Genomic DNA, 17966 nt, shown 5'->3' with positions numbered 1-17966 from the left:
TGAATTTACTCCACCACTTCCTCGGCTTAAAGTATACCCTCCAGCATCAGGCATTTTAACCCTGGAAATAAGATGCTGCCTGCCTGCTCTGTCTTCATTTGTTCATTAGGTGCTGGGTCATATGATAAGGGTGACCTTTATTGTGACTTTGACCATGACTGTTCTTGGTGAATTTTATGACAGAAATGGTTTGTCATAACTGTCCTCTAGACAGTGTCTTTACACGACAGGTGACCCTAGCAATGATCAATACTCTCAGAGATTGTCTGCCTGGCGTCAGTGGTCGCGTAACCAGGACTTGTGATCTGCACCGGCTGCTCATACGACCATCCATCATCTGCTCCCATGGCTTCACGTGACCCTGATCAGGAGGCTAAGCAGGGGCTACACCTCGCCCAAGGGTGACCTACAGGCTCGTGGAGGGAAGGAGCACCTTACACGTCCTTTGGTAGAGATGCATCTCCACCCCACCATCCAGCCTTAAAGAATACTCTCAGCCCTGGGATGAAGACACTATCTGTCTACTCTATCTATGCTTCTATTAGACCTCCCCTCAGCCTCCGCTGCTCCAAAGAAAACAACCTCTTGTCATAGCACACACCCTCTAACTGCCTGTTTCAGGATCTGGAAAACCTCTTCTTCACCATCTCCAAAGCCTTGACATCCTTCTGTGATGGTGTTATGGCTTTAAACTTGATATCACTTAATGAATCCATCAGAAGCTGACACTACCTGTAAGACCATAAGACACAGGAGAAAATTAAACCAGTTGGCACATTGACTCGGCTCTCATTCGATCACAGCGGATTTACTTTCTCTCCCACCTTTGCCTGGTAACCTCTGACATTCTTACTAATCAAGAACCGATCAACCTACGCTTTAATGACTTGGCTCCCACAGCAGTCACTACGCTCTGGTTAAAGAGGTTTCCAGACTGCTATTGTGAGTCATCGGCTCTAGGCACTAGGCTACCGGATAAGACATGGGAGCAACCATTACAGCCTGCTCTGACATTCCATCTTGGCTGAAATATTATCCCTCTCAACCCCATTCTCCTGCCTTCTCACAGTAACCTCTGACAGCCTTACTATTCAGCAGCCCATCAACACACTTTACACTCCGCTGATGGGAAAACGGGACAGGAAGTTTGCTTTGGAATGCACCACTGACCTGCATCTGGATGCTGAGCGACTCTGTCAACCTCACTGAGTGCTTGTCAAAGGGGTCAAACTGCTCGTCCCTCATGATGGGCGGCTGCAGCACGTACCCACACTTCCCGCTCAACGCAAACAAGGACTGGTTCATCTGCATGGGTTTGTCTGAGGAACGAAAACACACACAGGGAATAAAGGTTAGAGCACGACTGCAGACATGGAGGTGGCCCATGGTCTCTCAGGGGTTACTCGGTCCAAGGAGCAAAGCTGGGGGGCTCAGCGTGGCTTCCCTGTTGACACTTAAGCCTCTGAGCCAGAAGATTGTAGATGCAAACCCATCCCAGAGATCGCAGCCTGACACTCCAATGAACTACTGAGGAAGTATTGTATTGGTAGAGAAGCTGTCTTTCAGGCCCTCAACATCTCTCTCCAAGTATCTGATAAATTGAGGAACCGAGGGTTATGGAGAAATAGCGCAGAAGAGCAGTTGAAAAATATATATCTAAAAATAAATACAATGATCTCTGATTGCCCTCCCCATCCCTCTCTCCTTTCCTCCCTACCCCCTCTCCCTCCCTCCCCTTCCCTCCTCATCCCTCCCCCTTCCCTCCCCACCCCTCTCCCCTTCCCTCACCATCCCCCTCTCCTTCCCTCACCATCCCTCTCCCCTTCCCTCCCCAACCCTCTCCCCTTCCTTCCCCACCCCTCTCCCCTTCCCTCCCCACCCCTCTCCCCTTCCCTCCCCACCCCTCTCTCCTTCCCTCACCATCCCCCTCTCCTTCCCTCACCATCCCCCTCTCCTTCCCTCACCATCCCCCTCTCCTTCCCTCACCATCCCTCCCCGTTTACTTCCCCCCCTCCAAACCAGCCCCGCCATTCAGTGTAATCACAGCTGATCTGACGCTGGCCTCATCTATGATTGATGTGGCATGGTAGTGCTGTGACAACGATTGGAAGATTGGGATTCTATTCCCGTCGTTGTTTGTATGTACTCCGCGAGACCATGTGGGTTCCCTCGGGGTGCTACGGTTTCCTCCCACATTCCAAAGACTGAGGATAGTAAGCGTAGGAATGATACGTTAGCACCAGAAGACGGCAAGACTTGTGGGCTGCCCCTGACGCTCGGACTGTGTTGGTTGTTGATGTAAACAAAACATTTCATAAATGTTTCAAGGTGCATGTGACAATAGAGCTATCTACAGTGTCTATTAAATCTATTCACCCCCCCACCTTCCCTCCCCCATTGGAAGTTTTTATGTTTTATTGTTTTACAACATTGAATAACAATGGGTTTAATTTGGCTTTTTTGACACTGATCAACAGAAAAAGACTTTCATGTTAAAGTGAAAACAGATCTCTACAAAGTGATCTAAATTAACTACAAATATAAAACACAAAATAATTGGTCGTATAATTACTCACCCTCTTCAACTCAGTATTTAGTAGATGTACCTTTGATAGCAATTACATCCTTGAGTCTGTGTGGATAGGTCTCTATCAGCTTTGCACATCTGGACACTGCAATTTTTACAAAACTGCTCAACCTCTGTCAGATTGCACGGGGATCGTGAGTGAACAGCCCTTTTCAAGTCCAGCCACACATTCTCAATTGGATTGAGGTCTGGACTCTGACTTGGCCACTCCAGGACATTATCTTTATTGTTTTTAAGCCATTCCTGCATGGCTTTGGCTTTATACTTGGAGTCATTGTCTTGCTGGAAAACAAATCTTCTGCCAAGTTGCATTTCTCTTGCAGGATTTCCCTGTATTTTGCTGCATTCATTTTACAATGACGACTACCTTCACAACCCTTCCAGGGCCTGCTGCCAAACATAGCGTTTAGTCTGATAGCCAAAAAAGCTCAATTTTGATTTCATCAGACCAGAGAACCTTCTTATAGCTGACCTCAGAGTCTCCCACATGACTTCTGGCAAACTCTAGCCGAGATTTCATGTGAGGTTTTTTCAACAGTGGCTTTCACTTTGCCACTCTCCCATAAAGCTGAGACTGGTGAAACACTCCGGCAACAGCTGCTGTTTGTGCAATCTCTCCCATCTCAGCCACTGAAGCTTGTAACTCCTCCAGGGCTGTCATAGGTCTTTTGGTGGCCTCCCTCACTAGTCCCGTTCTTGCACGGTCACTCAGTTTTTGAGGACGGCCTGCTCTAGGCAGATTTACAGCTGTGCCAAATTCTTTCTGTTTCTTGATGACTGACTTAACTGTACTCCAAGGAATATTCAGTGACTTGGAAATTCTCTTGTATCCATCTCCTGACTTGTGCTTTTCAATAACATTTCTGAGGAATTGCTTGGAGTGTTCTTTTGTCTTCATTGTATAGTTTTTGCCAGGTTACTGACTCACCAGCAGTTGGACCTTCCACACGCAGGTGTAGTTTTACTGCAATCAATTGAAACATCTTGACTGCACGAACAAACTCCAAAAAAAAAATCTCCATTTAACTAATTATGTGATTTCTAAAACCAATTAGCTGCACCAGTGATGATTTGGTGTGTCATATTAAAGGGGGGGGGGGGGTGACTACTTATGCAATCAATAATTGTGTTTTATGTTTGTAATTAATTTAGATAATAGAAGCCCAATATTCCGATCGCTGCAAGGTGTTATGCTAACCATGACACTTAACATGCCACAGCGATCACAGCTGAAGCCAGATGTGATTATACTGAGTTGCAGGGCTGGTTTAAAGAGGGAGACGGGGAGGGAAGGAGACAGGGATGCAGAGGGAGAAGAGTGAGAGTGAGTGTGAGAGGGAGATCGGAGAATGTGACTGAGTCAGTCTTAGGGAGAGGGGAGAAAGGAGTAGAGGGGCTAAGTGGGAGACACGTACAATAGGGAGATTATGAGTTTGAAAGTCAGACAGAACAAGAGTTTGAGTCATTAAGTGTGGGAGGGAGACAGGAAGAGCGTGAATGAGTGAGTTAATTTTGGGCTGAAAGAGAGTGTGTGAATGAGTGAATACAAATGAGAGAATAAGAAAGACTGAGTGAGAGGAGATGTGTGTGTGTGTGTGTTTGTACATACACACATACGTAGGTAGACTGGTTATTGGAACTAAAGGCTCTCAGTATTCCCTGACTCACTGCACACACCTCGATTTGCAGCAGGAAGGCACTCCAGTACTCAGCCATGTGCTGAAAGTTAGTACATGGCTACATTTTACAATTAGATTACCATAAGAGCATATGATATAGGAGCAGAATTAGGCCATTGGCCCTTCGAGTCTGCTCTGCCATTCTATCATGACTGATTAATTATCCCTCTCAACCCCATTCCCCTACCTTGTCCCTGTAACCTTTGACACCCCGACTAATCAAGAACCTGTCAAGAAGTGCTTTAAACATACCCAATAACGTGGCCGCCGGTGGCAATGAGTTCCACAGATCCACCAATTTCTGGTTAAAGAAATTTCTCCTCATCTCTGTTCTACAGGGACATCCTTGTACTCTGAGGCTGTGCCCTCTGGTCCTAGACTCCATTACTACAGGACAGTTGCATTCTGAGAGATATTTATGTGAGATCTTAACATAATTCTGGGAATTCTCCGTCACTGTATTCTGCCCACCAACTCTCCCCGATACCTCAGTATTATGATGTTAGAGACAGGAACTCAGTAGGCACCTGGTGTTTGGAAGTTCAATGCCACGAGCTGACTGCCACAGATCCACATGGGCAATGGATCGTAGTTGGACGAATCGAGGCGTTGCCCTTTAGGGTAGATGCGACTCAACTGCAGGCGATTATACTGAAGAAATTTCTTCCCCTTGGTTCTGTTCACATACTTCTCAGCTTTGGTCTCCGGAAACGATGACATATCCCTGTAGCAGGCCCGGTCACTCCCAATCTCTGCAACACAAAGGCTACTGCTTTCATATTTCTGAACACACACTCACTACCCTCCCAGTACCCAGCACTTCGATACCCTCCCAGCCACAGACTGACTTTCGTGAGAAGACAAATCCTAATCACAAGAAATTCTGTAGATGGCGGAAATCCAGAGTAATGCACACAAAATGCCAGAGGAACACGGCAGGTCAGGCAGCATCCCTGGTTCAAATGGTTCTGTTCATTATCAGAGAATGCATAGAGTATACAACCTGAAACACTTGGTCTTTGCAGACTTAATCCTGCTCCTCTTTCCCCTCCTCCCTTTCATCCACCCTCCCCACCCACCTACCTTCATTCTCGCCTGGCTTCACCTAGCTCCTTCTAGTATGCCACCGTACCACCCACCTTCCCCCCTCACCTTGTCTCACCAATCACCTTCTAGCTTGAGAGGGTGCAGAGAAGGTTTACCAGGAATACTGTGTTTTATAAGGAGTGTTTCAACATGCCAGGGCTTTTCCTTCTGGAGGGAAGGAAGATGAATGGTAAGTTGATAAAGCTGTATAAGGTGACAAGAGACGTAAATAGAGTGGATGCAAGCAACTTTTTCCCCTGGGCAGAAATGGCTGAAACAAGGGGGCATAATTTTAAGTTAACAGAATGTCAGAAGTAGGTTTTGTTTTAAATACAGAAGGGGTGGATGTGTACTGCACTGCTGCCTCAAAAAAAAAACAAAACAAATTCCATGACACGTGAGTGATGATAAACTGGATTCTGATATGGGTCTCTGTTGTGGACTGAGAGTGGGAAGGGGTCAGGGAGAAGGGGTTCATGGTTGGGAAAAGGGGAAGGGAGAAGGGAGTGAGCGGGAAGTACCAGAGAGACATTTTGTAGTGGTCAAGTGACCTTGCCTGGTTTTTCAGGGCTGGGTGTGAGTCTGCACCCATGCCACCCTCTGCTGGGGGGGCACTCCTTCTCTGCCACCTGTCCCAAACACCTCCTGAGGCGCTCCGCACTCACTATTCCCAACATCCTTTGCTCCGCCGGATTTACAAATGTGCTCTCTGCTCTACGTTGACAAGCACAGTACTGTGCCAAAGCCTTATGCACTCTGGCCATATACTGTACATGTGTCCAAGACTTTTGCACCGTACTGTACATACAGGAGACAGCCACAAGGTGGCTCTGTGGACTACGCAGAATAAAAATAATACATTTGTCAAATGGTTCTGTGCCTTAGTTGCTATTGTTAGGATCGGGAAATGAGTCAACACACTGTTTGACTTGACGGCACGCTGGCGCAGTGAGTAAACTACTGCTGTACAGCTCCAGGGATCCAGATTCAATCCTGTCTTTGGATAGTACTGGTGTGGAGTCTGCAAATTCTTGCTGTGGTCTGGTGGACTAACTGGGCACTATCAACTTCCCCTAGTCCATAGGGGTGGGAGAACCTTGGGGGGGGGGGGATTGTTACTGATGCAGAAAAATACAGTAATTGTGGAGAGAATGTTTCCAATGATGAGATAGTGTCTACGACCAGAGGACACAGCCTCAGAACAGATGGATGTCCTTTTAGACCAGAGATGAGGAGGAATTTATTTAGCCAGAGAATGGTGAATCTGTGGAATTTGTTGCCATGGGTGGCTGTGGAGGACGTCATTGGGTATATTTAAGGCAGAGATTGATAGATTCTTGATTAGTCAGAGTATGAAGGGATACAGAGAGAAGGCAGGGGATTGGGGCTGAGAGGGAAATGGATCAGTCATGATGAAATGGTGGAACAGACTCGATGGGCTAAATGGACTAACTCTGCTCCTGTATTTTATGGTCTAATTCTGCATGTGTAGTCGTTAATGCAAACCTCTACAGCACCAGCGATAAAAATGGGGTTCAATTCCCGCCGCTCTCTGTAAGGAGTCTGTACGTTCTCCCCAGGACTGCATGTGTTTCCCCCCACATCCTAAAGACCTAAGGTTAGGGTTACGGAGTTGTGGGCATGCTACGTTGGTGCTACAAGTGTGGCTTGCTGATTTGATTTGATGCAAACAACATATTATTTCACTGTATGTTTTGAAGTGCATATGATAAATAAAGCTAATTTCTCTGTTGTTGGCCCAAAAGAACACAGTACAACACAGCACAGAAACAGGCCCTTTGGCCTGCAATGTCAGGGCTGGCCACGATTCCAATTTAAGATCATGAGATACAGGAGCAGAATTAGGCAATTAGGCCATCGAGTCTGCTCCGCCATTTTATCATGGTTGATTCATTTTCCCTCCCAGTCCCAAACTCTCACCTTCTCCCTGTAAACTTTCATGCCCTGACTAATCATGAACCTATCAACCTCTACTTTAAATATACCCAATGACTTGGCCTCCACAGTCATCCATGGCAACTAATTCCACAGATTCAGCACTCTCTGGCTAAGGAAATTCCTCCTCATAAAAAGATGCCCCTGTATTCTGAGGCTGTCCTCCAGTCTTGGACTCCTCCACCCTAGGAAACATCCTCTCCACATCCACTCTATTGAGGCCTTTTATCATTTGATAGGTTTCAGTGAGGTCACCCCTCATCTTCTGAACACCAGTGAGTAGAGACCCAGAGCAATCAGAGCCTCCTCGTGTGACGAGTCTTTCAATCACTTTAGTAAACCTCCTCTGAACCCCCTCCAATCAGCATATCCTCCCTTAGATCTGAACAGTGCACGAGGTTCACTTCCTCCAACCCATGCCAACTGGAAGAACAGTCTGCTGGCATCATCCACCTACCACCCATTGCCACGGCAACGGTTTGGGCCCAGAGGGAGAACAAAGGCGAGTACAGAATGCGGTACATCAGTGCAATGCCAGAGCAGTCCACGGCCATACTGCAAACAGGCCCGTTGGCTCACCCAACATCACTTACTCTCTTCATCAAAGGGGACAGGTCTGCAGTACACCACCAGGTCAGAAAGCTCCAGTGCAATCTTCTTCCTGCGCTCCATCATCTTGCCTTCTTCTTTCTAAGGAAAGACAAAGGCCCACATCAATACCACTACAATGCAAGTTTCCCACACAGTAACTGAATGTAGCCATGATATGACCTCATTCAGAAGGGGTCTTTTCCTCAGTTTCTCTGCACTCAATGGATATCTGGTTTCTGCAGGATACGCACAGTGTGTGAGCCAGCTGTATTAACTCAGATAATACACTCAGTAGCCACTTCATTAGGTACACCTGCTCGTTAATACAAGTATCTACTCAGCCAATGATATGGCAGCAACTCAGTGCATGAAAGCATGCTAACTTAGTCAAGAGGTTCAATTGTTGTTCAGACCAAACCTCAGAACGGGGAAGAAATGTGATCTAAGTGACTTTGACTGTGGAATGATCGTTGGTGCCCGATGGGGTGGTTTGAGTATCTCAGAAACTGCTGATCTCCTGGGATTTTCACGCAGAAGGTTCTGGAGCAGAGGTTCACAACTTGGAATCCACAGACACTTTGCTTAATGTTATTGATCCATGGAACTCCTGCTCTAGAGTTTACAGTGAACGGTGTAATAAACAAGAAAAGAAATCCAGTGAACGGCAAATCTCTGGGCAAAAATACTTTGTTAATGAGAGAGGTCAGAGGAGAATGGCCAGACTGGTTCAAGCTAACAGCAACTCAAATGATCATGTGTGACAGCAGTAGCGTCCAGACCAAACCTTGAAGCACATGGCTAGACAGTAGAAGACCATGAACAGGTGGTACCCAACAACGTGGCCACTGAGTGTAATTGTACAACAGCCAATCTGAATAGGCAACAGATCCAGGGATGATTATTTCTGGGGTGCCATTCTTACTACAGTTATCAGTACCCCTGTGGTCCTCCTCCTGGGAGATTAGGTCTGTCTCAGCCTCAGCTGCAGAGATGACAATTATTATTGGGATAATTTGATAGATTCCAGCAACTGCTTCAAGTAAATGAACCTGTTTCCCGATTATAAATTTAATGGAGCCTTCTTTCTTACCAACGTATCACCGTCCTTACTGAGATAGGGACATGCAGAAAGGCTGCTAGTGAGAGAAATACAATCCCTCCACTTTCCAGCTCTAGATCGTTGGTGAGACTTCTCTCACAGCCCCGTCCTACACAGTGCCTGCAACCAACGATGAGCTGTGAACTTAGAATTCTTTTCGCCGAGAGACCAGTGACTTAATAGAGGTGTATAGGATCGCGAGGGGGCAGAGATGGGGTGAGCTCATGCAGTTTTAATCCCCCCAGGGGAAAGTGCATCAAAGGCTAGAGGGTGGAGGTTAGAGCTGAAAAGGGTGAGGTTCAAAAAGAACCATAAGATCAACTCTTTCACACTGAGGGCTATGTGCACATGGGACAGGGTGCCCGAGGAAATCGTTCAGGCAGAGTCACTAACAATATTTAATTTGGATAGGTACACGGATAGGAAAGGTTTAGAGCAGGGTTTCCCAACCTGGGATCCCCGGTCTCCGTGCTTAATGGTATTGGTCCGTAGCATAACAAAGGTTGGGTTAGAGGGATGCAGGCGAAAGGTGGAACGAGCTTAGGTAGCACCTTGGTCAGTATTGACCAGTTGGGCCAAAGAGCCTGTTACAATTCTGTACAACTCTAAGTTTTTATTTACAAAACAGAACATTTTATGTAAAAATACTTTCTGTTATAATTCCTAAACCAGGCAAGAAGAAATCCAAGAGGAGGTGGCCTCATTTCGGACTGTGGGACCTACCCTGGCACCTGCATTCCGAGCTGCATCCTGGATCTTGGTCACCCAGTCGTTCAGGTCTTCCAGTGACTCCGCAGCCAAGTCCATCGTTGCCCCCGTGGAAGCAAACGAGCCGGCATTTATTTTGAAAACGTACGGACGACTGCCTTTCCCGTCTGGGTGAACAGCTGTAGTGAGACAGATGGGAACAAGAGTCATTGGGGTACTTCGAAGCATTTGAGTCTGCTCTGACCATCTACATCAATCCCATAAGGCCACAAGATTCAGAGCGGAATTAAACCATTCACCCATCAAGTCTGCTCCACCATTAACCATGGCTGATTTTTTTCCCCTATGTCATTTTCCTACCTTCTCCATGCAACCCGTAACTCCTTCATCAATCAAGAACCTATCAATCCCTGCTTTAAAGACGCTCAGTGACTTGACTTCTGCAACCATCTTTGGCAATGAACTTCACACATCCGCCGCCCTCCAGTTCCCCCTCATCTCAGTTCAAACGAGGCCCTTGGATCAGCAACCCTCTTAACCATTCTGACAGGAACGCTGTGAAGACTGTCCTGTCTGGATCATCACTGTGTGGAACAGAAGCTGCAAGACCTTACAGAGGATAGTAAAATCCCTTGAGAGGACCAGCAGGGGCTCCCTCCCCCATTTGTGACATTTTCTGGGAGCACTGAATACAAAGGACACAATCCCTGCCACGCACCCCACAATCTCTTTCAGACACTGTTGCCAGAAGTATTGTCAGGCGGTATAGGAGCTGCGGTTCTATCCTCAGGCTGAGACTAGTGAATACTCTGCCAGTGTTGAGGTCTCACCACTACGACAGCAAACTGCACATTACATAAACGTTGAATTATACTTCAATAAATTATTTGCGGTAATATCTTGTTTTAAGAGCTACGTGTGATAAATGTTTTGTGGGTGCACTGCGGTCTGAGAAAAAAGTTGTTTCGTTTGGTTATACAGTCAGATGACAATAAACTTGAACTTAATGATGGGACATCCTCTCCACATCCACTCTACCCAGGCCTTTCAGTATTCTGTAGCCACTATCGACGCTAGACAGGTAACCTAATTACACTGCTACAGTAGTCAGCTTACAATCTGCTACCAAAGGGAACCATGCGTTTTCCAAGGTAACCACCCTCTCCAGTTCACTTTCTCCACTTTGCCCTCAAAAAGGCAGACATCATTAGGGACCCTCACAATCCGGCATGTGCCCTCATCTCTTTGCTCGCGTCAGAGGGGAGGTACAGAAGCCTGAAGGCACACACTCAACAATTCAGGAGCAGCTTCTTCCCCCCCTCTGCCATCTGATTTCTGAATGCACATTAAACCCCTGAACACCACCTCACTACTTATTTCTTCATTTTTTTGCATTATTTATTTAACATTTATTTTTATATATTCCTCACGGTAATTCTGCTTTTGTTATTATGTATTGTGTTGTACTGCTGCTGCTTAACAACATTTGGCAATGATATTAAACCTGATTCTGATTCCATGAACACTACCTTGCCATTCCTTTTCTTTTAAACACGAGGGACGCTGGCAAACCAAAATAAAAATAAAGAGTCAGGACGGAAGGAGGGTCTCGACCCAAAGCGTCGACTCTTTACTCAATTCCAAAGATGCTGCCTGATCCGCTGAGTTCCTGCAGCATTTTGTGTTTGTTACTCTGTTTCTTTTGGACTATTTATTTATTTTGTAATTTATAACAGTTTTATGTCTTTGCAACGTACTGAACAGCTTCCCTCCCCCTCAGGTTTTGGTATGCGTTCCTTTGAAGAACGAAGCGAAGTGTGGCCTCAAACCCCTTGAGGGAGGCTGACTCCATACTGCCCTCTTGGTGGTGGCATTCGTCGGTCGGTCTCGAGAGACCATGGATCTGCGCCTGGAGTTTCCAGGGCGCAGGCCTGGGCAGGGTTGTATGGGAGACCGGCAGCTGCCCAAGCTGCAGGCCTTCCCCTCTCCACGCCACTGATGTTGACCAAGGGAAGGGCACTAGGACCCATGTAGCTTGGCACCGGTGACGTCGCAGAGCAATGTGTGGTTAAGTGCCTTGCTCAAGGACACAAATACGCTGCCTCAGCTGAGGCTCGAACCAGTGACCTTCAGGTTACTAGTCTGATGCCTTGCCCACTAGGCCAGTGCCAACACATACTGCCCTCTAATGGATAAATAAGGCACTGATTTCAATAAACAATCCACTGCAGGAACTTAAGTGGGTCAAGCAACATTTGTGGGGAGGTTAAAGAATTGTAGGCATGTGGGGTCGAAACCCTGCATCAGGAGAAACGGTGAGCCTGAGTCCTGGTGTCAGATTTTCGACCTGAAGCACCGTAAGTTCCTTTCCCCTCCCACAGATGCTGCTGAGTTCCTCCACGAGTTCGTCTGCCGGCACTGTTCCTTTGAGGCTGTGCGGGCATGCGGCCGCGCAGTAACTGAAATGCTCCTGCGCGCAAAGCCTTTGCGGTCGTGCAGCTGGAATCTTTAAAAATATGATCATAAATTGCCGCGCCGTTTTCAGGCCATGTAAACACTCCCTGCTCAAAGCAATGGTTGGGCCACACAGCAGTTAAAAAGAATTGTAGGGAGCATATTGTTTGTTGATCCTCATTCCAGAAACTACCGTGACTCGTGTCTCCAAGTCACTGAGATCACGGGCAGTTATACAGAGATACAGCACAGGAACAGGCCATTCAGGTGAATAGTCAGAGGCTTTTCCCCCAGGGCAGAAATGGCTTACACAAGGGGTTATAGTTTTAAGGTGGCTGGAAGAAGGGTGTCAGTGCTAAATTTTTCACATAGAGGTTGGTAGGTGCGTGGAATGCTCTGCCAGTGAATGTGGGAGAGGCAGATACATAGAAAACCTACAGCACAATACAGGCCCTTTGGCCTACAAAGTTGTGCTGGACATGTCCTTACTTTAGAAATTACCTAGGGTTACACATTGCCCTCTATTTTTCTAAGCTCCATGTACCCATCCACGAGTCTCTTAAAAGGTCCTATCGTATCCGCTTCCACCACCGTCACCAGCAGCCCATTCCACGCTCTCACCACTCTCTGAGTAAAAAACTTACCCCTGACATCTCCTCTGTACCTACTTCCAAGCACCTTAAAACTGTGCTCTTTTGTGCTAGCCATTTCAGCCCTGGGGAAAAGCCTCTGACTATCCACACGATCAATGCCTCTCATCATCTTATACACCTCTATCAGGTCACCTCTCATCCTCCGTTGCTCCAAGGAGAAAAGGCCGAGTTCACTCAACCTATTCTCATAAGGCATGCTCCCCAATCCAGACAACACCCTTGTAAGTCTCCTCTGCACCCTTTCTATGGTTTTCATGTCCCTGCTATAGTGAGGCAAACAGAACTGAGCACGGTACTCCAAGTGGGGTCTGACCAGGGTCTTATATGGCTGCAACATTACCTCTCGGCTCTTATACTCAATCCCATGATTGATGAAGGCCAATGCACCATATGCCTTTCAAACCATAGAGTCAACCTGCGCAGCTGCTTTGAGCGTCCTATGGACCCTAAGATCCCTCTGATCCTCCACACTGCCAAGAGTCTTACCATTAATACTATATTCTGCCATCATATTTGACCTACCAGAATGAGCTACCTCTCACTTATCTGGCTGAACTCCATCTGCCACTTCTCAGCCCAGTTTTGCATCCTATCAATGTCCCACTGTAACCTCTGACAGCCCTCCACACTATCCACAACATCCCCAAACTTGCTGTCATCAGCAAATTTACTAACCCATCATTCCACTTCCTCATCCAGGTCATTTATAAAAATCACGGAGAAGGGGTCCCAGAACAGATCCCTGAGGCACATCATTGGTCACTGACCTCCATGCAGAATACAACCCATCTACAACCACTCTTTGCCTTCTGTGGGCAAGCCAGTTCTGGATCCACAATGCAATGTCCCCGTGGATCCCATGTCTCCTTACTTTCTCGATAAGCCTTGCACGGGGTACCTTATCAAATGCCTTGCAATACTGCTCTACCTTCATCAATGTGTTTAGTCACATCCTCAAAAAATCAGGCTTGTAAGGCGCGAACTGACCTTGACAAAACCATGCTGACTATTCTTAATCATATTATACCTCCCCAAATGTTCATAAATCCTGCCTCTCAGGATCTTTTCCATCAACTTACCAACCACTGAAGTAAGACTCACTGGTCTATAAATTTCCTGGGCTATCTCTACTCCCTTTCTTGAAGAAGGGAACAGCATCTGCAACCCTCCAATCCTCTGGAACCTCTCCCGTCCCCATTAATGATGCAAAGATCATCGCCAGAGGCTCAGCAATCTCTTCCCTCACCTCCCACAGTAGCCTGGGGTACATCTCATCTGGTCCCGGTGACTTATTGATGCTTTCCAAAAGCTCCAGCACATCCTCTTCCTTAATGTCTACATGCTCAAGCTTTTCAGTCCACCGCAACTCATCCCTACAATCGCCAAGATCCTTTTCCGTAGTGAATACTGAAGCAAAGTATTCATTAAGCACCTCTGCTATCTCCTCCGGTTCCATACACACTTTTCCACTGTCACACTTGACTGGTCCTATCCGTTATCCTCTTGCTCTTCACCTACTTGTAGAATGCCTTGGTGTTTTTCTTAATCCTGTCTGCCAAGGCCTTCTTATGGCCCCTTCTGGCTCTCCTAATTTAATTCTTAAGCTCCTTCCTGCTAGCCTTATAATCTTTTAGATCTCTATCATTATGTAGTTTTTTGAACCTTTTGTAAGCTTTTATTTTCTTCTTGACTAGATTTACAACAGCCTTAGTACAGGAACCGTGGTGTACAAAGGCTATTGTAAATCTAGTCAAGAAGAATTACTACCATCCTTTCCTTGTCTCATTGGAATTTACTTATGCAGAACTCCACGCAAATATCCTGAACATTTGCCACAATTCTTCCGTACATTTTCCTGAGAACATATGGATATGCTTCCAAGCTCCTGCATGATAGCCTCATATTTCGCCTTACTCCAGTTAAACACTTTCCTAACTTGTCTGTTCCTATCCCTCTCCAATGCTATGGTAAAGGAGACAGAATTGTGATCACTATCTCCAAAATGCTCTCCCACTGAGAGACCTGACACCTGACCAGGTTCATTTCCCAATGCCAAATCAAGTACAGCCTCTCCTCTTGTAGGCTTATTTACATATTGTGTCAGGAAACCTTCCTGAACACACCTAACAAACTCCACCCCATCTAAACCCTTTGCTCTAGGGAGATGCCAATTAATGTCTGGGAAATTAAAATCTCCCACCTCAACAACCCCGTAATTATTACACCTTTCCAGAATCTGTCTCCCTATCTGCTCCTTGATGTCCCTGTTACTAATGGGTGGTCTTCAAAAAAACACCCAGTAAAGTTATTGACCCCTTCCAATTTCTAACTTCCACCCACAGAGACTCCGTAGACAATCCCTCATGTCTTCCTCCTTTTCTGCAGCCGTGATACTATCTCTGATCAACAGTGCCACACCCCCAACTCTTTTGCCTCCCTCCCTGTCGGTTCTGAAACATCTAAAGCCTGGCACTCGAGTATCCATTCCTGTCCCTGAGCCATCCAAGTCTCTGTAATGGTCACAACATCATAGCTCCAAGTACTGATCTATGCTCTAAGCTCATCTGCTTTGTTCATAATACTCCTTACATTAAAATAGACACATCTCAAACCATCAGTCAGAGTGTATCCCTTCTCTATCACTTGCCTATCCTCCCTTTTGCACTGTCTCCAAGCTTTCTCTATTTGTGAGCCAACCACCTCTTCCTCCCTCTCTTCTGTTCAGTTCCCACCCCCCAACAATACTAGTTTAAACTCTCCCCAATAGCCTTAGCAAACCTCCCCGCCAGGACATTGGTCCCCCTGGGATTCAAGTGCAACCCGTCCTTTTTACACAAGTCACACCTGCCCCAAAAGAGGACCCAATGATCCAGAAATCTGAATCCCTGCCCCCTGCTCCAATCCCTCAGCCACACATTTATCCTCCACCTCACTCTATTCCTATACTTACTATCCTGTAGCACAGGCAGTAATCCCGAGATTATTACCTTTGTGGTCCTGCTTCTCAACTTCCTTCTTAACTCCCTGTTGTCTATTTTCAGGACCTCCTCCCTTTTTCTACCTTTGTCGTTGCTACCAATATGTACCAACACCTCTGGCTGTTCTCTCTCCCACTTCAGGATATCGTGAATGCAATCAGAAACATCTCGGACCCTGGCACCTAGGAGGCAATCTACAATCCGAATTTCTTTCCTGTGACCACAGAATCACCTGTCTGACCCCCTAACTACAGAATCCCCTATCACTGCTGCCATCCTCTTCCTTTCCCTACCCTTCTGAGCCACAGGGCTATCCCCCCCACCCCCCAACAGTACTCAAACAGGAGTTCTCATTGTTAAGAGGGACCCCCACAGGGGTACTCTCTAGCCTCTGACTTCTGCCCTTTCCTCTCCTGACTGTTACCCACTTATCTGTCTAAGTCCCTGGTATGACTACCTGCCTATAGCTCATACCTATCACCTCCTCACTCTCCCTGACCAGATGAAGGTCATTGAGCTACATCTCCAGTTCCCTAACGCAGTCCCTATGGAGCTGCAGCTCGACGCACCTGGCTCAGATATGGCCATCCAGGAGGCTGGGAGTCTCCAGGACTTCCCACATCTGATACTGAGCACAGAACACTGGCCTCACACACATACTTCCTGTCTAAATTCTACACAGGCAACCTACCTGTTATCGCTGAAGCCCTGTTGAACCAAAGCCTTCCTACTCGGTCCCCCCCTACTCCGTCGCCCTCTCTATAAAACTGTCTCCTTTTAAACTCTTCTCGCTGTTCTTACTGGCTGATGTCCACGCGCTTGCGCAGTCATACCCCGATCAAACCGCTAAAGAAATAACTTTTAGAGCCCTTAAGACTCTTAGATAGGTACATGGAGCTTAGGAAAATAAGAGGGTTATGTGGTATGGAAATTCTAGGCAGCTTCAACAGTAGGTTACATAGTTGGCACAAAAGTGTGGGCCGAAGGGCCTGTAATGTTTCACCATTTTATTCTCCCTATGTTGTCTGCAAGTGCAGCCTGGATTCTGCTCCTCATCAACACAAGCCAATTTATTCACTTACCAACGTCGTTAGGGTGCTGGAAGAAAGCTGAGCTCCGAGAGGAATGCCATGCAGTCACAGGGACAACATGCAAACTCCACCCAGGCTGTAGCCGAGTTTAGGAAAGAAGCCGATCACAGGTGACACGAGGCAGTCTCTCTGCTTTCTGTGCCTCTGCAGTCACCGTTACACTCACACCTCACTGAAGAACAAAACGTGGGCCTATAAAACTGGCCGCTCTGAGTGCGCTTACATGCTAAGCTGAATACAAACTAACCACTGGAAGCGACACAGATCGTCATGATACCAGGATAATAAGCACTCTCATAGGAAAGTAAGCCAGCCGGTGGTGTAGCGGTGCCCGCACCAGACTTCGACGGTTCAAATCCAGCCAGCTCTTGCACGCCCTCCATCTGTGCTCCACTGAGCGTCAAGCTAGCAACTTTCACAAGCTAGCCTCGTGAAAAACAGACAAGAATGCTAAAAAAAAAAGGGGCAAGGTTGCCACCTGATATGCCACAAGGTGTGGAAAGAAACAACACACATGAAAATAAACAGTCCTTAGTGCCTGCTCCAGCATCCATCCGCAGTATGGCTGGTCGTCAACTTCAGAGCCACTCTCTGCCCTATTCCCATATCACTCAATTTCCTTACCCAGTGTTCACCCTGTCAGAGGTATTTCCGCTGATCCACCCATCACCCCCTCCCTCAACCTCCACTGCCATCTAGACCATCAGAACAGAGAAACAAGCTGAAGTATCTCAGACATGAAACCTTAACTGTTTACTTCTCCACAGATGCTGCCCGACTTGCTGAGTACTTCCAGAATTTTCTGCTTTCATTTCATTTTTAAGCTATATTGTCTATTTATTTATTGAAATAGGCCCTTCGAACCACACCACCCAGCAATCCCCAGATTTAAAATCTGGCGTAATCACAGCATAACTTACATTGGCCAGTTACAAGTGGTTGTGGAGGCCAGGTCACTGGATGCATTTAAGGCAGAGATAGGTGGGTTGTAGGGCAGAAGGCAGGTGAGTGGGGGTGACAGAAAGAATTGGATCAGCCCACCAGCAGTTGATGGGCTGAATGGCCTACTTCTGCTGCTATATCT

At 46.9% G+C, this 17966-nt stretch overlaps 1 protein-coding gene across 3 annotated transcripts in view; it reads right to left on the bottom strand.

Annotated features, from left to right (window-relative positions):
- The window catches only part of plcg1 (phospholipase C, gamma 1), a 193499-nt gene that overhangs the window by 12422 nt on the left and 163111 nt on the right, over positions 1-17966 (bottom strand). For all 3 annotated transcript variants that reach the window (XM_059980817.1, XM_059980816.1, XM_059980818.1), the window contains 4 exons: positions 9722-9885; positions 7902-7998; positions 4794-5018; positions 1171-1319 (listed from right to left, as the gene is read on the bottom strand). In XM_059980817.1, the coding sequence (XP_059836800.1) occupies positions 1171-1319; positions 4794-5018; positions 7902-7998; positions 9722-9885 (635 nt within the window). The remainder of the gene's footprint in view (positions 1-1170; positions 1320-4793; positions 5019-7901; positions 7999-9721; positions 9886-17966) is intronic.

This window comes from Hypanus sabinus, chromosome 9 (assembly GCF_030144855.1).
Source record: "Hypanus sabinus isolate sHypSab1 chromosome 9, sHypSab1.hap1, whole genome shotgun sequence".
Taxonomy (NCBI): Eukaryota; Metazoa; Chordata; class Chondrichthyes; order Myliobatiformes; family Dasyatidae; genus Hypanus; species Hypanus sabinus.
This window is presented reverse-complemented; position numbering and strand designations above follow the sequence as displayed.